Source organism: Microcaecilia unicolor, chromosome 6, assembly GCF_901765095.1.
Source record: "Microcaecilia unicolor chromosome 6, aMicUni1.1, whole genome shotgun sequence".
Taxonomy (NCBI): domain Eukaryota; kingdom Metazoa; phylum Chordata; class Amphibia; order Gymnophiona; family Siphonopidae; genus Microcaecilia; species Microcaecilia unicolor.
In genome coordinates this window covers 209,848,994-209,872,914 of record NC_044036.1, presented here as the reverse complement: position 1 = coordinate 209,872,914, position 23,921 = coordinate 209,848,994, and the positions used below count along the sequence as shown (strand labels likewise).

At 49.3% G+C, this 23,921-nt stretch overlaps 1 protein-coding gene across 3 annotated transcripts in view; it reads left to right on the top strand.

Moving 5' to 3' along the window:
* Nucleotides 1-23,921, top strand: part of ALDH9A1 (aldehyde dehydrogenase 9 family member A1) — a 309,783-nt gene that overhangs the window by 113,098 nt on the left and 172,764 nt on the right. For all 3 annotated transcript variants that reach the window (XM_030205969.1, XM_030205968.1, XM_030205967.1), the window contains exon 4: nt 9,047-9,176. In XM_030205969.1, the coding sequence (XP_030061829.1) occupies nt 9,047-9,176 (130 nt within the window). The remainder of the gene's footprint in view (nt 1-9,046; nt 9,177-23,921) is intronic.

Below are 23,921 nucleotides of genomic sequence, written 5' to 3'. Positions count from 1 at the left end.
CTGAACGAGAGCCTCCGGGCCGTTCTCCCAGAGATTCTGGGAGAGCTATTGTGCCCTACCCCTCCGGTACCGGCGGTGCTTGCGCCACCGGTACCGTCGAGCGTGGCGCCGGCTGGCCCATTGCCCGAGGTGAGGTCTCCGGCGTCGGTGCCGCTTGCGGTACCGGCTGCCTTCGCCTCCCAGGAAGGCTCCCCGACTACGTCGGCGGAGGGAGCTTCGCTGATGCGGGCGAGGGAGTCTACCTCTCGACGCCCCCATCGTGGACGTGGCTCCACGGAGTCGAGTCGGGCACGGTTGCAGACACAGGTCCGTGAACTTGTGTCTGACACCGAGGGTGAGGCCTCGTGGGAAGAGGAAGAAGACCCCAGATATTTCTCTGACGAGGAGTCTGAGGGTCTTCCTTCCGATCCCACTCCCTCTCCTGAAAGACAGCTTTCTCCTCCTGAGAGTCTGTCTTTTGCTTCCTTTGTCCGGGAGATGTCTACGGCCATCCCCTTCCCGGTGGTTGTGGAGGACGAGCCCAGGGCTGAAATGTTTGAGCTCCTGGACTATCCTTCTCCACCTAAGGAAGCGTCCACTGTTCCCTTGCACCATGTCCTAAAAAAGACATTGCTTGCGAACTGGACCAAACCTTTAACTAATCCCCACATCCCCAAGAAGATCGAGTCCCAGTACCGGATCCATGGGGACCCAGATCTGATGCGCACTCAGTTGCCTCATGATTCTGGAGTTGTGGATCTGGCCCTAAAGAAGGCTAAGAGTTCTAGGGAGCATGCTTCGGCGCCCCCGGGCAAGGACTCTAGAACCTTAGACTCCTTTGGGAGGAAGGCCTACCATTCTTCTATGCTCGTGGCCAAAATTAAGTCTTACCAGCTCTACACGAGCATACACATGCGGAACAATGTGCGGCAGTTGGCGGGCTTGGTGGACAAGCTCCCTCCTGAGCAAGCCAAGCCATTTCAGGAGGTGGTCAGGCAGCTGAAGGCGTGCAGAAAATTCCTGGCCAGAGGGGTGTATGACACCTTTGATGTTGCGTCCAGGGCCGCTGCTCAAGGTGTGGTGATGCGCAGGCTCTCATGGCTGCATGCCTCCGACCTGGAGAATAGAATCCAGCAGCGGATTGCGGACTCGCCTTGGCGTGCGGATAACATTTTTGGAGAGAAAGTCGAACAGGTGGTAGAGCAGCTCCACCAGCGGGACACCGCATTCGACAAGTTCTCCCGCCGGCAGCCTTCAGCCTCTACCTCTACAGGTAGAAGATTTTTTGGGGGAAGGAAGACTGTTCCCTACTCTTCTGGCAAGCGTAGGTACAATCCTCCTTCTCGACAGCCTGCAGCCCAGGCTAAGCCCCAGCGCGCTCGCTCTCGTCAGCAGCGTGCGACTCAGCAAGGCCCCTCGGCTCCCCAGCAAAAGCAAGGGACGAGCTTTTGACTGGCTCCAGCAGAGCATAGCCGACATCCAAGTGTCAGTGCCGGGCGACCTGCCAGTCGGGGGGAGGTTGAAAGCTTTTCACCAAAGGTGGCCTCTCATAACCTCCGATCAGTGGGTTCTCCAAATAGTCCGGCAAGGATACACCCTCAATTTGACCTCGAAACCTCCAAATTGTCCACCGGGAGCTCAGTCTTACAGCTTCCAGCACAAGCAGGTACTTGCAGAGGAACTCTCCGCCCTTCTCAGCGCCAATGCGGTCGAGCCCGTGCCATCCGGGCAAGAAGGGCTGGGATTCTATTCCAGGTACTTCCTTGTGGAAAAGAAAACAGGGGGGATGTTTCCCATCCTAGACCTAAGGGCCCTGAACAAATATCTGGTCAAAGAAAAGTTCAGGATGCTTTCCCTGGGCACCCTTCTTCCCATGATTCAGGAAAACGATTGGCTATGCTCTCTGGACTTGAAGGATGCCTACACACACATCCCGATACTGCCAGCTCACAGACAGTATTTGCGATTTCAGCTGGGCACACGTCACTTCCAGTACTGTGTGCTACCCTTTGGGCTCGCCTCTGCGCCCAGGGTGTTCACAAAGTGCTTGGCTGTAGTAGCAGCAGCACTTCGGAGGCTGGGGGTGCACGTGTTCCCATATCTCGACGATTGGCTGGTGAAGAACACGTCCGAGGCAGGAGCTACTGGGGTTTGTGATAAATTACCCAAAGTCCCATCTTCTCCCGGCGCAGAGACTCGAATTCATAGGAGCTCTGCTGGATTCTCGGACGGCTCGCGCCTATCTCCCAGAGGCGAGAGCCAACAACTTGTTGTCCCTCGTCTCGCGGGTGCGAGCGTCCCAGCAGATCACAGCTCGGCAGATGTTGAGATTGCTGGGCCACATGGCCTCCACAGTTCATGTGACTCCCATGGCCCGCCTTCACATGAGATCTGCTCAATGGACCCTAGCTTCCCAGTGGTTTCAGGCTGCTGGGGATCTAGAAGACGTGATCCACCTGTCCACGAGTTTTCTCGAATCCCTGTATTGGTGGACGATTTGGTCCAATTTGACTCTGGGACGTCCTTTCCAAATTCCTCAGCCACAAAAAGTGCTGACCACGGATGCGTCTCTCCTGGGATGGGGAGCTCATGTCGATGGGCTTCACACCCAAGGAAGCTGGTCTCTCCAGGAACGCGATCTACAGATCAATCTTCTGGAGTTGCGAGTGATCTGGAACGCTCTGAAGGCTTTCAGAGATCGGCTGTCCCACCAAATTATCCAAATTCAGACAGACAACCAGGTTGCCATGTACTACGTCAACAAGCCGGGGGGCACCGGATCTCGCCCCCTGTGTCAGGAAGCCGTCAGCATGTGGCTCTGGGCTCGCCGTCACGGCATGGTGCTCCAAGCCACATATCTGGCAGGCGTAAACAACAGTCTGGCCGACAGGTTGAGCAGGATTATGCAACCTTACGAGTGGTCGCTCAATTCCCGTGTAGTGCGACAGATCTTCCAGGTGTGGGGCACCCCCTTGGTATATCTCTTCGCATCTCGAGCCAACCACAAAGTCCCTCAGTTCTGTTCCAGGCTTCAGGCCCACGGCAGACTGGCATCGGATGCCTTCCTCCTGGATTGGGGGGAGGGTCTGCTGTATGCTTATCCTCCCATACCTCTGGTGGGGAAGACTTTGTTGAAACTCAAGCAAGACCGAGGCACCATGATTCTGATTGCTCCTTTTTGGCCGCGTCAGATCTGGTTCCCTCTTCTTCTGGAGTTGTCCTCCGAAGAACCGTGGAGATTGGAGTGTTTTCCGACCCTCATCACACAGGACGAAGGGGCGCTTCTGCATCCCAGCCTCCGGTCCCTGGCTCTCACGGCCTGGATGTTGAGAGCGTAGACTTTGCCTCTTTGGGTCTGTCAGAGGGTGTCTCCCGCGTCTTGCTTGCTTCCAGGAAAGATTCCACTAAGAGGAGTTACTTCTTTCTATGGAGGAGGTTTGCCGTCTGGTGTGACAGCAAGGCCCTAGATCCTCGCTCTTGTCCTACACAGACCCTGCTTGAATACCTTCTGCACTTGTCTGAGTCTGGTCTCAAGACCAACTCTGTAAGAGTTCACCTTAGTGCAATCAGTGCATACCATTACCGTGTGGAAGGTAAGCCGATCTCAGGACAGCCTTTAGTTGTTCGCTTCATGAGAGGTTTGCTTTTGTCAAAGCCCCCTGTCAAGCCTCCTACAGTGTCATGGGATCTCAATGTCGTTCTCACCCAGCTGATGAAACCTCCTTTTGAGCCACTGGATTCCTGCCATCTGAAGTACTTGACCTGGAAGGTCATTTTCTTGGTGGCAGTTACTTCAGCTCGTAGAGTCAGTGAGCTTCAGGCCCTGGTAGCCCAGGCCCCTTACACTAAATTTCATCATAACAGAGTAGTCCTCCGCACTCACCCTAAGTTCTTGCCAAAGGTTGTGTCGGAGTTCCATCTGAACCAGTCAATTGTCTTGCCAACATTCTTTCCCCGTCCTCATTCCTGCCCTGCTGAACGTCAGCTGCACACATTGGACTGCAAGAGAGCATTGGCCTTCTATCTGGAGCGGACACAGCCCAACAGACAGTCCGCCCAATTGTTTGTTTCTTTTGATCCCAATAGGAGGGGAGTGGCTGTGGGAAAACGCACCATATCCAATTGGCTAGCAGATTGCATTTCCTTCACTTACGCTCAGGCTGGGCTGGCTCTTGAGGGTCATGTCACGGCTCATAATGTTAGAGCCATGGCAGCGTCGGTAGCCCACTTGAAGTCAGCCTCTATTGAAGAAATTTGCAAAGCTGCGACGTGGTCATCTGTCCACACATTCACATCTCATTACTGCCTGCAGCTGGATACCCGACGCGATAGTCGGTTCGGGCAGTCAGTTCTTCAGAACCTGTTTGGGCTTTAGGATCCAACTCCACCCCCCGAGGGCCCTGTTTGTTCTGTTCCAGGCTGCACTCTCAGTTAGTTGGTAAATTTTTTAGGTCAATCTCAGTTATGTCCTCGCCGTTGCGAGGCCCAATTGACCATGGTTGTTGTTTTGAGTGAGCCTGGGGGCTAGGGATACCCCATCAGTGAGAACAAGCAGCCTGCTTGTCCTCGGAGAAAGCGAATGCTACATACCTGTAGAAGGTATTCTCCGAGGACAGCAGGCTGATTGTTCTCACAAACCCGCCCGCCTCCCCTTTGGAGTTGTGTCTTCCCTTGTCTTTGTCTTGCTACATATGAGACTGGCCGGCACAAGCCGGTTTCGGGCGGGAAGACGGCCGCGCATGCGCGGTGCGCATCGGCGCGCGAGGGCTAGCAAAGGCCTTTGCTAGTGAAGATTCCGATTGGAGGGGCTGCCGTGGACGTCACCCATCAGTGAGAACAATCAGCCTGCTGTCCTCGGAGAATACCTTCTACAGGTATGTAGCATTCGCTTTATTTGATTTACATAGTAATGAGCTATGCTGCCTACATTTGCTTTACACCTTATACAGCCTGAGGTGGTTTACACTAATGTGCAATAAGGTAAAATAATTCACAGCTTTGCTGTTTTAACGTGCATTAAAGTACAAAAGTAGTATGTACCCTTAAAGCATGTTAGTAACTATCTCCCACCCCCCCCCCCCACCCCCCAGATTTGACTGCAGGTTCCACACAAATAAGCTCCCAAAAATGGCACAGTGCAGTTCCAGTTTCTTTATCAGAGAAACTTTTTGATACACTGAAAATATAGTGGCTAGGAAATTACTCTCTTCAAACTGCCTGACCTCTCTTCTCTAGTCTCCTGGGCACAGATGCACAAGTCAGCGTACACGCACAAACTGGAAATCATTCCATGAAACATGCTGCGTGGGTTCCACACCATGAACTGCGCCCCCACCCAAAGTTTCCACACTTCCGACCCTTCTGGTTCTTAGTAATTCAGATGTGTGTTTCATTTTATTTATTATAAATTCTAATGTGATACCTAATGACTGACTGGTATAGTTTTCTTAATGGTCGTAATATATGGCGACACCTAGTAATTGTGTAGTATAATATGCTGTTTTTATTGCCAGTTATTGGTGGCGAAGAAGCTTCATACTTGTTGGATGCGGGACATTGTACCATCTGCTTAAACTGTGAAATCCATCCTTTAAAATGAGTTGACAGGGATTTCAAATGATTGAATTTACTATCATACTTGGTTTAATTTTATTATTATGCTTTCCAAACCAAAAGAATATGTGGGTTTCAAAAATCAATTAAAAATATTGAATCTTAAAACTATAGAATACTAGTGTAGCAGGTGAGGTGAGCTTGTATAAATGCTTGTGCATAGATTGCTATTAACAACCCCCCACCATTAACTTATACTATTCAATAATTTATGTGCGTAACTGCACCCTGCCCGTGCTGTGCCCAGACTTGACTCATATCTGTGCCTCGCTACTAAAAGCAATGCATTGGCTTCCATTGACCCATTGTGTAACCTATAAATTACTAATCCTAGGGGGGGGATTCCAAGATGGCCGCACGCATGTAGCACAGCAGCAGAACGCGCTTTGCCTATTCTTACAATATGCCAAAACGGAGAGGGAAAGCCTCGGTCCGAGCCTCCTCGACGCCTACCTCCATTCTTGTCGGTCCTATGGACAGATTTGCTCGGCCTGCTGGACAAAGTACACCACTCGGGAGCAGTACCTTAGGAGACGCCAAGGCTAAGGAGGGCGATATGGCTTCTCCAGGTCTTGAAGTCACCTTAAGCCCCGATGAGAGGACTCCGCAACCTCAACGGAAGATCTCCCCCTCCCTAGAATCGAGAGGCCCAGTGCCGAAAGGTGAAAGGGAATCCTCTCTGAGTGAAGCTCATGGGAAACAATCGGTGAGGGAGACTGAGGGTTTGAGGATACCCTCACAGAGAAGCAGTCTGATACTTTCTGAGGCGGGAGAAGCTACAGAAATGGAACAGGTCCTGGAACTGATTCCTGGAATGCCTCCTGGAGTTCTAGTAAAACCGGCAGAGGTAATCCTAAATTTATTGTGGGACTTAATGGCTCAAATGTCCCAAGCTTTCTTTAAACAAACTAATCTCATGGTACAGAAATCAGTTGAGACTGAGTTAAAAGTGGAGAAAAACGCTTCTGATTTAAAGACTCTTGAAAGTCGTTTTGAAAAAATAGAGAAAGAGGTTTCTAAAGTTGGGAATATTCAAACTACTATTCTTAAAGATGTATCGAACCTTAGGAATAAGGGAGAGACATAACATGCAACGGTATAATTTACGATTCGTAAACTTTCCAATGGTAAAAATGATTAGTCCACTAGATATGCTCAAAAGATATATGAAAGAGATATTGGAAATTCCAGAATCCAATTTTCCCCCATTTACTCAGTCTTATTATATTCCGCAAAAAACAAGAGAAGTCCAGGAACAACAAGTATCTTTGAATATAACAGACTTTCTTGAAACATCAACTACAGAGCAGGCAACAATGGCGACTTTGGTTGCAGCTGTAGCCTTATTGCCAGATAAGCAGTGGATATTTAGACTTTTCTTTCGACATAAATCGAAAATGTTTTTGGGACATAAGGTATTATTGTTTCCCGATGTTGCAAGGGATACCCAAAGAAAGAGGAAACAGTTCCTCTTATTGAAACCAGCCGTTTTGCACCTAGGAGGTACATTCTATTTAAAATTTCCATGCAAGTGTATTGTGAATTACAACTATCTTAAATATATTTTCATGGATCCCAGCCAATTGTCAGCATTTGTAGCTTCTAAAAATATTGCTGGAGTATAGGAGAATAGCTTTGCTTTGCTATATGCCTGAATACCCTGATAGTTCTTCTTTTCTCCTATTTGAGTCTAGGAATCCCCTTAATGTGGACTTATGTGTTATTACTTATTAATAATGAAGATTGTATAGATTTCTTTTGTGTTTTCTTTTTGGAAAGATGTGAAGTTATAACACTTTCTTTTTCAAGTGTAAACTCTTGATAATGTAATTTGAAATATTAAAATAAAAAAAAAATTACTACTCCTAGTATACAAAGTCCGTGCCTCTGGTGAACCAATGTACTTAGCTCATCCTCTGACTCCTTACTGCCCCTCTCGTACACTTTATTTTTATTTTGTTACATTTGTATCCCACATTTTCCCTCCTATTTGCAGGCTCAATGTGGCTTGCATAATACCGTAAAGGCATTCACCAAGTCCGGTAGAGAAACAAATACAAGGTGAGCCACATTGAGCCTGCAAATAGGTGGGGGAATGTGGGATACAAATGCAATAAATAATAGTATTGTGGTCAGATAAGGTACATGTGTTTCAGGTAGAATGGGGGTTGAGAAGGGGTAAGGTTATATAGTGTCCATTACGAGCTTTGGTTTTGCTGTGTTGCAGGGTGTAGGTATTTATGTTGGGTCGGTGAGGTATGCCTTTTTGAACAGGCTGGTTTTTAGTGATTTCCTGAAGTTTAGGTGGACGTAGGTTGTTCTCACATCTTTTGGCAATGCGTTCCAATGTTGGGTGCTTATATAGGAGAAGCTAGATGCATAGGTTGCTTTGCATTTAAGGTCTTTGCAGTTTGGGTAGTGGAGGTTTAGGTATGTTTGAGATGATGTGGTTATGTTTCTGCTTGGTAGGTCTATGAGGTTTGTCATGTATCCTGGGACTTGGCCGTAGATAATTTTGTGGACCAGGGTGCATATTTTGAAGGTAATAAGTTCTTTGATTGGGAGCCAATGCAGTTTTTCTCGGAGGGGTTTGGCATTTTCGAATCGCGGTTTGCCAAATATCAGTCTGGCTGCTGTGTTTTGAGCGGTCTGGAGTTTCTTTGTGAGTTGCTCTTTGCATCCCGCATAAATTTCGTTGCAGTAATCTGCATGGCTTAGAACCATTGATTGTATTAGGTTGCGAAATATTTCCCATTCCAACAGAACCAACTTATAGTCTCTACTTTTTGTGAAATCAGATATGACATTATGCAACAGTCTTATCTTTTCAGTCCAAGGCCCTGAGCTCTGCAACAAGCTACCAATTTATCTCTGTCTCTCATCTTCCCTATAAAAATTCAAAACTGACCTAAAGTCCTTCTTATGTGCTGATGCCTATGGCTAAAGCTATCAGTACTACATGTGTGGGAGTGCAGCTGCTGGCCTGACTCTCACAATATCTCTCCTTTAGTGCTTTCCACCCAGCTTTCCTATTAAACATTGTATTTCTTCCTCCCTTCCCTAACAGTCTTTCGCTCTGTTCTCTTAGTCTCTTCTGACTACCCCTAAATTGTAAGCTGCTCAGATATTTATTTATTTATGACATTTATATCCTGCATTAGCTAGAGAAAATACTCCGGTTCAATGTGGCTTGTATAACAAACATTATTGTATTACTTTGATGGGTGGGATATAAGCCTCTAATAAACTAGGAAAAGTATGCACCATTGCATTTAGGTTCCATGTTATAGAATTTACATGTGTATATATGCTGGTATTCTGGTCATTTAGGTGTATTGGCACCTTCCTTATAGAATTACTTTCTGAAAACCTGAGTAGGACACGATTGAGGTTATGTGCTTATCTTTCCCTTCTCTTTATGTCTCTGATGTGCTGTGTATGTGTTGCATTGCAGGAACGCAAGGAAGAAATTGCAGCTATGGAGAGTATTAACAATGGAAAATCTATCTTTGAAGCCCGGGTGGATATAGACATATCATGGCAGTGCTTGGAATACTATGCTGGTTTGGCAGGGTCCTTGGCAGGTAAAACTTTTTTTTTTTTTTAATTGTCATTTGTTGGGTAATTCTACAACAGTGTGCCTATATATAGACACAGATTCTATAAAGTAGAAGAAATTGAACTATACTCGGATCTTTAAAAAAAAAAAAAAATTTTTTTTTTTTTTTTAAGGATACTCTGCCTGAACGTGCATATCCATAATCAGAGAGACCCCCAAAAGACGGAAATACCATTTCAAACAAAAACGTATTTTGCCTCACAAGATGGACAAGCTATAAATTCAGCAACTTCATAGATTCAGACACAGGTTGAAATCATAGCTTTCCAGGAAACAAAAGAAAATGTTGTACAATCTCTCTCTACCCTAAGTATTGCCATAAAAAAACCTTCAAAACATTATCATCAAGCCTGCAGAGAAAGGAGGTGCTGTAGCGATTATGGACATATAAAAGTACATAGAAGAAGGTCACAGACAATTCTCAGTACATACTATAAGAAACTGACTGAGGAACCCTCACAGGTTTACACAAAACTACTGAAAAAAAATCTTAGCAAGACATTTCCTAAGGCCAGTACAACCATATATAAAAACCCTCAAGCCAAACTGTACCCCTGTGAGCACGTTCTATGTGTTACCTAAAATCCATAGACTGGAAAATGTGTATTTCTGTTCCTTAGCCCCCACAGGGAGAGAAAGCACTACAGCCCCAACAGCTGGAAAAATAAGAAAGAGAACTTAGACTCCGTCAGGCACAGCCAGTAATTAGCTTTATTATCACAGAGCCAAAAAATACAAACAATAGTTCTCTCCCTGATGCAGGTTGTCAGTCAGCAAATGCGCATCCTGAAAGACAAGGACTGCTCAGCTAACACCTCCCAGACATCACATATATACTGTTGCAAATTCCATTTCTCATAAATCATGTGATTTCCCATAAACTGACACCATTAGGTTGCCTTCTACCATATATGGATTGGTCATGTATTCTATCAGTCTCTCCTGATGTGTTTGCACGTGAACAGTCTGTGGCCATTGGCCAGTCAATTATCAGTATAGCGTGCAGTTAGTCACAGAGCAAAAAATTACATAGAACAATACCCTTGTGTCCTCTCTCTGTCTCTCTCCACAAATGCAACATACTGGTAGGCTTCACTGTGTCCTCAGTCCCTTAGCAACTATCAAGGTTACATCCACCTTATATGAAAACCATACTCAGCTGCAAACAAATGTTATGAAGTGTCAGTTCTCAGCTCCTGAGAAGGCAATGCTGAGTTAGTAGGCTAACTTGTGAGAACCAAACTGACAGTACAGGCCTTAGGCCTAGCCCTTAGTCATAGGCCAAGCATAGGAAGGCATATACAAAAACCTGGCAAACCAATCATACCTGGTAGTGGCATACTCCAGAGGAACATTTTAAGATAGTAACAGATGTCAGATAAAGGCCAGCATGGTCCATCTAGTCTTCCCAGGTGGCTAAAGTCATGTTGGCCGTTCTATGCAGAACATGCAGGTTACATCCTCTTATGCCTTTGTCTGTTATTTATATTATTATTTATTTAGACTTTGCTCACACCTTTTTCAGTAGTAGCTCAAGGTGAGTTACATTCAGGTACACTGGGTATTTCTCGGTCCCTGGAGGGCTCACAATCGTAAGTTTGTACCTGAGGCAATGGAGGGTTAGGTGACTTGCTAAGATCACAAGGAGCAACAGTGGGATTTGAACCAGCCACCTCTGGATGTCAAGAGCAGTGCTCTAACTACAAGGCCACTCCTTCACTAGGATTGTAACTTTAATTCCATGCAGGTTACACCATGCTATCTTTCTCTCTTTTTGTTTGTTTTTTTTTTGAAGTGTGAAAGTCATTTGTTTTGCTTTGATCCCTTACTCTTACTGTATAGAGATCTTCTGTTTTTATTCCATGCCTTTTTGAATTCTGCCATTTTTTTTCATCTCCACTGGGAGAGCATTCCAGTCATCCACCCATTCCATTAAAAATGTTTCTTGGAGTTGCTGCAACAACAAGTTCAAAAATCAGCGACGTATTATAAATACCAATTGTATAAATTTGCCAATAATGGGGGGAAGTTTCTGGCGAGGTTAATACACAAACAGGTAGGTTCCAGGAAAGTAATCTCACTAGTAAATAGGCAAAGAGAATTGAAACATAAAGATAGCGAAATAGTAGAGATCTTTAAACACTTCTATGAAGAGTTGTATAAACCACAAGCTGAGGTAGTAAAGCCTAGTGCGGCCTATCTTGGGAGTGTTGATATACCAAGGATGCGTGACACAGACCTAGAGCTCTTAAATGCGGCGATAACAGAAGATGAAGTAGACTGGGTGTTAAAGCAGAGCTCACTTGGTAAAGCGCCAGGTCCTGATGGGCTTAGTAATGAATTTTACAAAGTACTCCGTCCGGAAATTGGAACCATTCTTTCAGAGGTATTTAATTTGGTGATTAGAAGGGGAAAAATGCCCAGCCACTTGAATCAAGCTAATATAACAGTCATACTGAAACCGGGCAAGCAGGCGCATCTGCCAGAGTCTTATAGGCCTATATCCCTGCTGAACTCTGAAACAAAATTCATAGCTAAGATCCTAGCAAATCGGTTGGCTCGGTTCTTGCCGGCTTTGCTGGAGAAGTCACAAGTGGGTTTTGTGAAGGGCCGGAAGGTAGTTAAAAATCTGAGATGGATAATTGGGGCATTAGAGAGAGTACAAAGAGAGGGCACAAAAGCCATTTTAATTAGCTTCGATGCCGAAAAAGCCTTTGACAGGGTGGACTGGGGCTTTATGTTTGCGACGTTAAAGGCTTACGGTATAACGGGTGTTTTTGTAAAGGCAGTACAGACATTATATAAAGACCCCAGAGCTAGAATTAATGTCAATGGGTTGTCCTCAGAATGCTTTACCATAGGAAGGGGAACAAGACAGGGTTGCCCACTCTCAACACTCTTATTCGTGCTGACACTGGACCCCTTATTGCGGGAAATAGGTGGCAATATAGATATTAGGGGAGTGCGCATTTGGGATCAGGAATTTAAAACTGCAGCTTTTGCAGATAACTTGCTGATACTGATCACAGAGCCCCAGAGGTCGCTGGAACAGTTGATGGAAAGCCTTCAGGACTATGGAGACTTCTCGGGGTTTAAATTGAACCTAGAGAAGTCGGAGGCATTAGCTAGTGAGGGAGTGGGGCGAGAGGTATGGAGCCAAACCACGCTACGCCATGCAAATACGATATTTAAATTCTTGGGGATATATATGCCGATGGACCCAGCACAATTGAACACTGCCAATGTCCCTCGATTGCTGAGGGAAACTAAAACACAGCTGGCGAAATGGGTGTCTTTGCCGCTGTCATTTATGTGCAGGGTACATTTATATAGAATGATTATATTCCCAAAATGGCTGTATATGTTACAGATTCTGCCTGTTAAATTGCTGATTAAAGACCTGAGGGCTTTGCAGAGGCATGTAGCGTGGTTCTGCTGGGCAGGGAAAAAAACAAAAATGAGGTGGCGACATGTATATGGGGCACAAAGTAGAGGCGGGTTGGGCATCCCTGATTTGCAGAAATATAATCAAGCCTGTTTGATACGCCATGTGAGAGACTGGGTTTTGGGCACGTCCACATACACCGATATGAAGTGAGAACAAGCTTATTTTAGCCCATGACCCCTGAACTGTTTGTTGCACTAAAAAAGGAGGGGAATACCACTCCCGTTGAAAGATAGTGTGTTGCAGCCTCTGAGACAAACCTGGAGGGTGTTGTTGGGCCACTGGGGGCAGGACCCGGAGGCTAGTGTGTTACTGCCGATAGCTAGGAATGTTGTTTCCAGCGGGAAGGGAGAATTGAGTTTTTAGGGACTTGGAGAGACAGGGAATGACACTTTTGGAGAATTTCCTTCAAGCGGATGGGTCGTCGTTGTCCTATGGGGAATTCGAAAGGAGATGTGCGGGAGGACCGTTGACAAGGCTGGCCTATTTACAGTTGGCGCACTACCATAAGGGATTACCCCAGTCTGCACTCACACTGGCGTTTGGGGGGAAGGTCCGGGATTTTCTAAGGGGAGATGCAGTGGGGCAAACATCCATATCATGGTTTCATAAGGCACTGAGGGAATTCGAACCTAAGAGGGATATTGGAGAAGTAGTGGGAAGATGGGAGCAAGAGGTAGGGGGGACAATAGCAGAAAGGAAGGTGATGGCTGCGCTCACAGGAATAGCAGGAGTTGTGCATAGTGCGGAACTGCAAGAGTGCCATTTCAGATCAATATATAGGGCGTATTTCTTGGGTAAGCAAGCATGGTACGCAGGGGTGGCGGGGGCAGATAGATGCCGAAAGTGTGGAGTGGGCATGCCCTCCTTGGCACACGGAATGTGGCAGTGTAGGCCCATCTGGAGATTCTGGACAGCTCTTGCCCGGTTTGTTTCGGGGACGTTGAGGTATAGGATACAATTCACATTTGAACGGATAATGTTTAGTTCATCACTGGTGTGGTGTAGGCAAAGAGCAAGCTGATAGCAGAACCTCGTATAAGCAGGTAGTTTTGAGCTGCTCTTTTTCTCCCCTTGGCTATTTCTCTATATTATCAAGACTGTATTGCAGCTTCGACAAGAGGGGACATGAGGGGAGGGTCGGAATGGGGTAGGGAGATATTACTGTTTAAAGTTTGAGAGTTGTAGTTGCCATTTGGCATTTGCTGAGTCAGTGTGCGCCTACCTATTGTTAGTGTATACTGATGGAAATGTTTGCTTTGACTGCCCAGCACCACTTTGTCGAAAAACAACTGGGTCCTGAGGGGGCTTTCAGAGTTCAGGCCCCTGGGGGATCGTGACAACCAGGCCAGTTTGCTGGTAGTGGGGGGGGGGGGGGGGTCACAAAGGGAGAGTCAGTTGGGGGTCAGGGATAAATGGCTTACGTTTGTAAAAAGTATTGATGACGACTGACTGCAAAGGAATGTACTAAGTTATACCCGATGTAACTGGTTTTGATGATTTCAAAGTGTCCTATTATTTGTGAGTGTCATCAATAAAAAATTGTTAAAACATAAAAAAATGTTTCTTGATGTTGCTTTTAAATTCACCTCCTTGCAGCTTTATTTCGTGTCCCCTAGTTCTATAGCTTCCATTCCTTTGAAAATCATTTGTTTGTTCATCTATTTAAATGTTTGTATCATTATTACTCCAATCTCTCCTCTTCTCTAGGATAGTGCTTTTCAACCCAGTCCTCAGGGCACACACCCAGCCAGTCAGGTTTTCAGAATATTCATAATGAATATGCGTAAGAGAGATTTACATATCAAGGAGATGGTATATACAATCTCTCTCAGACATATTCATTATGAATATAATGAAAACCTGACTGGCTGGATGTGCCCTGAGGACTGGGTTGAGAAGCACTGCTATTGGCAGTGATTTTTAACCTAGTCCTCAGGGCAGTCAAGTTTTCAGGATACCCTTTGGCACATGGTTTGCTGAAAGTGGCATTTTGTTACGTGAGATTGAATGAATAAAATCCCATATTTCTCAGCAATCCTCCAGACTGTTCAAGACGCTTGTGTTATGCACTCCTACCAGCAGAGGGAGACTGAGAACACTAAAACTTCTTATACAAGTAGCTTGTGCAGACCTTCTGCTAACCAGTATTTTCTCAGTCTCAGCAGAGGGTAGATGTGTGCAGCCTGTGCAGTGTACTCAGTCTGGTAGGCCTGTTTGGGGTTTCTAGGTTGGGTTGTAAATGTTAGAGAACCCACACTTGGATCTCTATTACAGGGTGTAAGTCCTAAGGGGCTTCTTATTACAGAGTGGATGTACATGCAAGGGAGGATGCCAGTTTTGGAGCTGCAGTCCTGTCCTCTGAGCTTCGCAGGTCCCACCCTTAGATGTGTTTACTGCTTTGGTACGTCCCAAGCGTCTTGAACGGTCTGGAGGATTGCTGAGGAAGGTGAAATTAGGCCTTACCTGCTAATTTTCTTTCCTCTAGATCCTCCAGACCGTTCAAGAGCCCACCCAGTGTATCGGACAGTTCAGTATGATATTTTCTTTAGACTTCAGTTGCTGATATTTCTAGTAGCTCCTGTGATTTGGGGCCTGGAGTTTTACTAAGGGCAGTTTGTGGTACCGTTTGTGCCCATCTGCAGTTGAATTCCCCCGTCTTAAGGGGAGGAGATCTGAGTGTGGATTCAGTGGTTTTGTTTAGGTGGAGGTGTTTTGTTCCTCTGCTTTGTTACTGTTTTACTGGTTAGTAGAAGGTCTGCACAGGCTACTTGTATAAGAAGTTTGTGTTCTCAGTCTCCCTCTGCTGGTAGGAGTGCATAACCCAAGCGTCTTGAACAGTCTGGAGGATCTGGAGGAAAGAAAATTAGCAGGTAAGGCCTAATTTCACCTTCATTAATATATCAGAAAACTTGTGTCCCAGCTGAAAATGGTAGCAGTTTCTGAATTTACAGAAAATCGTGAATAAGGGGTGCAGATTTCACAGCTGTGGGACACTGCAGAATACTGCCCAAACGTTGTTGGTCGTAACCTTCCCCCCCACCTTTGGATAAAAAGCTGTTATCTCAAAAACCATTGAAGTTAGAAGTCTGAAAATTTGCCATTTTTAATCTTATATATTGGTCTCCATTCTGGTAGATTATCAATTTCTGAAATGATGAATGAGGAGGTTTCCAAATTTTGGTTGAACTGACATAGAGTGACCCAAGATTTTAAACTTAATCTCTTCTAGTTCCATATTCAGCAGTAGCTTATACTGCTCCTTCCATATCTTTATCATTTCTTTTGCTAGGTCCATCTCCAGTTTGGGTGCCCCTAATTAGGCCAGTGCTGTCAAATGGTCCTCCCCTTTAACCCTCTGACCACTATGGTACCAGTACAATAGTTAAATCTTTTCGGGAGGGTTAAAGGCCTTATCTGTCTTAGTACTTAGGTATTACCACACTGGGACAGACCAAAGGTCCATCAAGCTCAGTATCCTGTTTCCAACAGTGGTCAATCCAGGTCACAAATACCTGGCAAGATCCCAAAAAAGCTCAATACATTTTATGCTGCTTATCCCAGAAATAAGCAGTGGATTTTCCCCAAGTCAGTTTAATAATGGGTAAACTGTGCACTTCCTCAGCGACCCTCCAGACCGGTCAAGACGCTTGGGTTATGCATGCCTACCAGCAGAGGGAGACTGAGAACACTAACCTTTAACTGTGTACATATAACCTGTGCCTAACCATATATATCCAGTATATCTCCGTCTCCAACAGAGGGTAGACATGCAGCCTGTGCAGCTTGTCCGGTCTAGTAGGATTTAGATAATTTTTGGGGAGATTAGTTTAATTTTGGTCTTCCCTAGGAAAAAAGAGTAAGAAATCCCTGTGCCTGGAATACCTTGGTGTGCTAGGGGTTGGTGGGTCCGGTGGGGCCTGCCATTGTCCCCTCTGGGGTGTCACACCCGGGTGTCCGGGTCCCTCCCCCTGGCTGGCTCTCCCTTTTGGGCAGCTTTGTGCCTCGGCTGCAGTGGTAGTACTGCAGCCTTGAGTGCTGGGTAGTCTCTAGCAGTGGAGCTCAAATAAAGTTAAAAAAAAAGTAAAGTGAGACGAGCTACAGGAGCTGCACTCCGGTGTTATCCGGGGTTGGTCAGACGGTCTGGGAGAGCTGAGGCTTGCAAGGTCTCTGGTAAGGCCTTTACTTTTTTTGCTGCCTTTACTTTGGATCAGCTGTTCTTTTGTGTTCTGGGCATGTCAGGGAAGCTTCTTCGCTGTCGGTCGTGTGCGCGTCGGGGTTTAGACTCGGTGGGTGGAGAGCCCAAGTCCCAATCCTCCACGCCACTGGTATTGGCGGTGGAGGCTCTTGCGGCCGGTTTGCATGAGGTTGAGGTACCTCAGGTGGGAGTTTCAGCGGTGGTTCAGATTTTGGCGGGAACCACCGCCATCTTGGATTTGGCTCCAGCGGGCCCTGAGCCGATTGTGGGTCATCAGGGAATCCCGTTTACAGGGCTATCTGGGGGGGGGGGGGGGGGGGGACACGCTTCTGGAAGCAAGGGGTTTCCTCCGGATTTTATATGGAGTATGTTTCAAGCCTGGAAGGCAGGGCCGTCGCGAGCGGAGCCCCTTAGTCTAGGGACGGGGGGTGGACTCGCTAAAAGACCACGTGTGGAGTGGTATGAGGAAATGGAAGTTTTTTCTTCCCCAGATTCTGAGGCCGATTTTAGTCCGCTGGAAGAGGATGAGGGGTCTCTAGCAGGCCAAGATAAGGAACTGGCGTTGCCAGGTGAGGACCCTTCAATTGTTTGGATTTTTCACAGGAATTATCTGAACTTATTGATCAGGTGTCTGCTACCTTAAAATTTGATCCTGAGGAAGTCCAACTGGGGGATGGGAAGCAGGTGGACCCGTTGGTTAAGGGGATCAGGCGGGTCTCTCGCTCTTTTCCCATGAACGCAGACCCGAGAGACATGATAACGCAGGACTGGTATTCCCCGGAGGCTCAGTGTAAAGTGGCTCAGGCCATGGCTAATCTCTATCCTCTTCCCCAGGAGGACAGAGATTCTCTTAAGCCCCCGGCCGTGGATGCCGTGGTGATGGCAGTGACTAAGGCTACAGCTATTCCGGTGGATGGTGGGGCTGCATTGCGGGATCCCCAGGATAGGAAATTGGAGACCTTTCTGAAGTGGAGTTTCAATTTGTCTGCTTTGGCGTTACAAGCTTCTGTTTGTGGAGGTCTGGTAGCTCGAGCGTGTTTCTGCTGGGCTGAGTGGCTCTTAGATAGCCCTCAGTCTGATGCTTGATCCAAGATTTGGCAAAGTTGGAGATGGGGTCGTCTTTTTTGGCAGATGTGCTGTACGATTTGTTACGGGCAACGGCAAAGAACATGACCCTAGTGGTGGCATCTCGTCGGGCTCTGTGGTTGCAGGGCTGGGTCGCGGATGCGGCCTGTAAGGCAAAACTTTGTTCACTCCCCTTTAAAGGTTCTTTGCTTTTTGGGGAAGAGTTGGATAAGTTGGTGAGGGGGCTTGGTAATGCTAAGGTTCCTCGGCTTCCGGAGCTTCGTCCCAAGGCTTCTAGGGGGTCTGCGGTGTGCGGACGGTTTCGAGAAGCTAGGTGGTATCGGCCGGGTAGGTCTTCTGGTGCGACTAGGGGTTGGTTTTTCCAGAGAACCCAGTCCTTTCAGGGTGGCCGCCGTGGAGGGTGTGGGAACGACCGGTACGTCCCGTGTGTCTCAATGATGGTTTGGGGACCCAGTCTCTGGTGCGCGTTGGTGCTCGCTTATGCTTGTTTTACCAGAGCTGGGTCCAGATTACGTCAGACCAGTGGGTGCTGCAGGTAGTGCGAGACAGTTACGCGCTAGAGTTCGAAGTTCCTCTGTCCGATTTCTTCCTCGTGTCTCCTTGTCATTCGAGGCGCAAGGCGAGAGCAGTGCGAGATACTCTGTTGCGTCTGATCGATTTAGGAGCTGTCAATGAAGCCTTTTCTTCCTATGATACTATTCTCTCCTCTGCTCTGGACACTCTTGCCCCTCCCATGCCCCGTCCTACTAGGTGTACCAAACCCCAGCCTTGGCTTACCTCTAAAATCCGCTACTTTCGTTCCTGTGCCTGCTCTGCTGAACGTTCTTGGCTTAAATCCCGCACCCTTGCCGACTTCATTCATTTCAAATTCATGCTTAACTCCTTCCAGTCTGCCCTTTCGCAGGCCAAACAAGATTACTTCACCCAATTGACAAATTCCCTTGGCTCTAACCCTCGACTTCTCTTCGCCACACTGAACTCTCTTCTCAAAGTGCCTCCGTCCCCAATTCCCCCTTCTCTTTCTCCTCAGACCCTAGCTGAGCACTTCCACGATAAAATCCATAAGATTAACCTTGAATTTTCATCCAAACCCTCCCCACCACTCTCTCCCTTAATCCGCACCCCCTACTCTCCTTCTGTCCTGTCTTCCGCCGGGAACAACACTCACCTGCTCGCCGCCGGAACCAGTGTAAGCTCTTTGAGCAGGGACTATCTTTCTTCTATGTTTGTGCAGCGCTGCGTATGCCTTGTAGCGCTATAGAAATGCTAAATAGTAGTAGTAGTAGGTCCTCCGGTGGCTGGCTATCGCCGGCCAGTGGGGAGGGACGGCTATTGCCTTCAGTCCGGCCACAGAGGATCGCCGGTTGTTCCCGCCGATGGCCGGCTTTCCACTTCCGGTATGGAACCCCTGCAACATGGCGCCGGCGGAGGATAGCCGGCGTCTCTTCCGGTTGCAGGGCCAAGCAGGGGAAGCGGTGACTAGTGTCACCTCGGATTGGTTACTTGAAGGCTCAACCGCAGGAAGCACCAGCTGGGGTCCCGTGCTAATGAGTAGGCCTACTTAAGGAGCACCACTCCTCCTAGCCAGTGCTTCTGCTTTTTCCTGAGAGCTCCGTATCGTTGGATGGAACTCTGTACCTTGCTATCTGCTATTGCCTGCCTTGACCATTGCCTGCTACTGACTCGTCTTGACCGCTGCCTGCCTTGACCATTGCCTGCTACTGACTCGTCTTGACTGCTGCCTGCCTTGACCATTGCTTGCCTCTGACTCGCCCTGACAGCTGCCTGCCTCTACCTTTGCTGCTGCTGTCCGCCACGCCTGCTGCCCAGTCCACCCGGGACCTCGGACCAGTTGGCTCCCGGGGATCCAGAGCCTGCGCTGTCCGCTCGGCCTGTCCGCCCCCTGTTCCAGAAGCCCTGTAGGCTGCCCGAACCTGGAGGCTCAACTTCCAGGGAATGGCGGCCTTCCCAGGCGAAGAGTGGGGGTGGGTCGGCTGTCCTCTGGAGAAGGAGGGGTTAATCACTCCACCGTCTCCGGCCGGATCCAAGGGCTCACACCAGCGAAGCTGCTCATCCTTTGGCGGAGCAAGACAGTAAGCCGAAGCCATGAGCTCGCCGACTCCACCCGACTTGAGGGACCTGGCGAGGATCCTGCAGCAGGAGCAACTGAATGCCCTCTCAGGGGCTCTCCAGAATGTGTGCTCACAGCTCAACTCCAGGCAAGCCCAGGCGCAGGCTCCACCAGCGGGTCCCCGCTTGAGTGCCACATTTGCGGGTCCCCGCTTTCCTGAGCCTAGCCGGTTCGACGGGACCCCAGAGAACTGCCGGGATTCCTGAACCAATGCAATCTCTACTTCGAGATGCAACCGGAGGCCTTCGCCTCGGACCGAACGAAAGTCTCCTATGTGATCTCCCTCCTCACCGGGTCGGCCTTGGCCCGGGCCTTACCCCTCTGTGAACAGCGGGACCCTATGCTCACGGACTTTGAGGAGTTCCAGCGCCGATTCCGGCTCGTCTTTGATGTTCCTGGAAGACCATCCTCCGCGTCCTCGGAGCTCCTGCAGATTCAGCAGGGGTCCGGGACCGTGGGCGAATACGCCGTGCGGTTCCGCACCTTAGCCTCAGAGCTGCGTTGGAACTCTGAGGCCCTGTCTGCGATCTTCTGGCAGGGAGTGCAGGGCCGCATCAAAGATGAACTGGCCGGCCGGGACCTTCCCCCCAACCTTGGATGCCTTGATCACGCTCTGTACCCGGATCGATACGCGCGTCCGGGAGAGGGCCCGGCAACAGGCCGAACAGCACAGGACCGCGGGGCCTGGGCCGCGGCCACGGATGGTTCCTTCACCTCGAGAGACTCCCGCTGGGCAGGGCAGTATCCCGGAGGAGCCCATGATCGTGGGTCGGCAGCGATTGGCTGCCTCAGAGCGAACCCGTTGACGCCGGAATAACCTGTGTTTCTACTGTGGGGAAGCTGGACACTTGATTCAGGCATGTCCTACTCGACCGGCGGGAAACGCCGAACCCAAGGCCCCGTGAGAGGGCTGGTCTTGGGACACTCGGGGCCCCCTCCCGACAATTTGCTCACTGTACCAGTGACCCTACAGTGGCAAGACCATTTGATCCAAACCCAGGCCCTGTTGGACTCAGGGGCTGGGGGAAACTTTATTAGTTTGGAACTGTCTGAGCAATGGCGACTACCGGCGCAGGATTGCCACCCGGCTGTGCAGGTGACGTCCATTCAGGGAACAGTACTATCCAATCCCATCTCTCGACTCACTCCGCCGGTAGAGCTAAGAGTGGCCCAGCAGCTCTGGGAGAAGATCCAATTCCTGATAATGCCTAAGTCCATTCATCCCCTGGTGTTGGGCCTGCCATGGCTACGCCGCCATTCACCCCTGATTGGACGTCGGGGCACATACGGTGCTGGGGGGAGTACTGCTCCGGAACGTTGTCTGAGCCACGTAGGGAACCCCTGCTCGGTGCTGGCAACCACCCCGGGAAGACTTCAGGCCTGCAAGGCGGCCCTACCTAAGGAATACCAGGCCTACGCCGATGTCTTTAACCCGGTAGAGGCGGACAGGTTGCCCCCGCATAGGCATTTTGATTGTGCCATTAATCTACTGCCGGACCGGATGCCACCTCCCGGGAGGCTGTATACCCTCTCCCGGGTTTAATCAGCGGCCATGCGGGCCTATGTACAGGAAAACCTGGAGAAGGGATTCATCCGAGCATCGTCCTCCCCGGCGGGAGCAGGCTTCTTTGTCAGTAAGAAGGACGGAACCCTCAGGCCCTGTATCGATTACCGGGCCCTGAACGCCATTACGGTTAAGGACCGGTACCCGTTGCTCTTAATTCCAGAGCTATTTGACAGACTCCAGGGGGCCCGGGTATTCACTAGGCTGGACCTGAGAGGAGCGTACAATCTCATCCGGATTCGACAGGGCGATGAGTGGAAAACCGCGTTCAATACTCACGAGGGGCATTTCGAGTATTTGGTCATGCCCTTCAGATTATGCAATGCCCCGGCGGTTTTCCAAAAGTTTATCAACCACGTGTTTCAGGATCTCCTCTACTCATTCGTCATTGTCTACCTAGACGACATCCTGGTATTTTCCCGGTCCCCACAGGAACATATGGACCATGTAACCGAGGTCCTCAGGCGCCTAAGGCAACACCGACTATATGCCAAGCTAAGCAAGTGCGTATTTCACCAGTTGGTGGTGCCCTTCCTGGGCTATATCATTTCCGGGCATGGGCTTCAAATGGACCCGGACAAAGTGAGAGCAATTCGGGACTGGCCGCAGCCTCGGAATTTAAAGGCCCTACAGAGATTTCTGGGCTTTGCAAACTATCACCGCCAATTCATCCAGCACTACTCCCTAGTCACGGCTCCCTTGACAGCTCTCACCCGGAAGGGAGCAGATGTGCAGCACTGGCCAGGCCCGGGGCTGGAGGCGTTTGTCGCCCTAAAGAAGGCTTTCTTGTCGGCTCCCATCCTCCGAAGCCCAGACCCTAGTAAACCTTTCGTGGTGGAGGTGGACGCCTCGGCCGTGGGGGCCGGGGCCATTCTCTCTCAGGTCACCTCCTCTGGGAAACGACTGCCATGCTTTTTTTTTCTCACGGAAGTTCTCCCCCGCCGAGAGGAACTACACAGTGGGGGATCGGGAGCTCCTGGCCCTCAAGCTGGCCCTGCAAGAATGGAGGTACCTGCTGGAAGGCGCCGAACACGTTTTCACAGTAGTAACAGACCACAAGAACCTGCTGTATCTGCAAGGAGCCAAGAGGCTCAATCCACGACAGGCTCGGTGGTCCTTATTTTTTGCCAGATTCCAGTTTCGTCTGGTGTTCCGGCCCACAGAAAAAAACATTCTTGCCGACGCCCTCTCCCGGGCGTTTGAGGCCCCCGAGGAGCCTGAGGACTCGCAGCCTATGTTGAACCCGGAGTGCCTGCCAGCAATGTCTACGTCACTGGTACCTACCAGAACGCTGGTACCTCGCCAGGACCGGAGGAGAGCGATGCACTGGGCCCACTCGTCAGCGTTTGCAGGGCATTTTGGGTTCCATAAGACGTTGCACCTGCTCGCGCGACAGTACCACTGGCCACGGATGGCACAGGACGTGCTTCACTTTGTGTCTTCCTGCCCCGTTTGCGCCAGGACCAAGTCAACGGTAGGGCAGCCGTGGGGGGAACTCCAGCCCATGCCGGTGCCACAAGGCGGGCCCCTGGGAGGAACTCTCCATGGACTTCATCACCGATTTACCTCTCTCACTAGGGCGCCCGACGATACCATGCTCCCTCCGAGAAAGGCGCTGTGCAGCAGGTCCCTTCTGACCCTCATCCCCTGCAAGTCCCAACACCTGGTTCTTAATGTCCATCTTTGTTAGATCTTCTCCATCGGCCCTTGACTCAGGCAAGTGCTCTGGCCTTCTCTCCGGCTCCTCCGGGTTCTCAGGCCTCCATCCTTCCTGGCCGTCCGATGGGGTGCAGCCTGCAATCACACAAAAACAAATCCAAGTGTGGCCTGTAAACTCTCCTGGCCCCCACACTTGCGCTGCACCTGTGGCCTCCTCCATCCCCTACAGCCATGTCCAAGCCTCCAGATCTCTTATGAATCCACCCTCACCTCCCCCCCCCCAGGTACCCTTTAACTGGGGTAGGTGAGCAAAAATGCTTTTGCTAGCATTGACCCCCTCGACGAGCTTCTGGAACCTCCAAAAACGCCTCCATCTCGCGCCGGCCCCCTCATCTGGTCTGATCTGGAACCCAACTGCTCCCACGTGGAAGTTCAGTGCAGATCCCACCACTGCCACCACTTGTGAGGATGAGGCTTCTGCTCCCACTCTCCAACAAGGCTCACTGGCCTGTGGCCTCTGAGCAGGACTCCAACCGGTCTCTTCCCAGCATCCTGAGCAATCCAACCTCAAGATCCTGGGCCCCTCTTTCACTCAGGGTGAGCTGGTTCTCAGTATGCAAATTATAT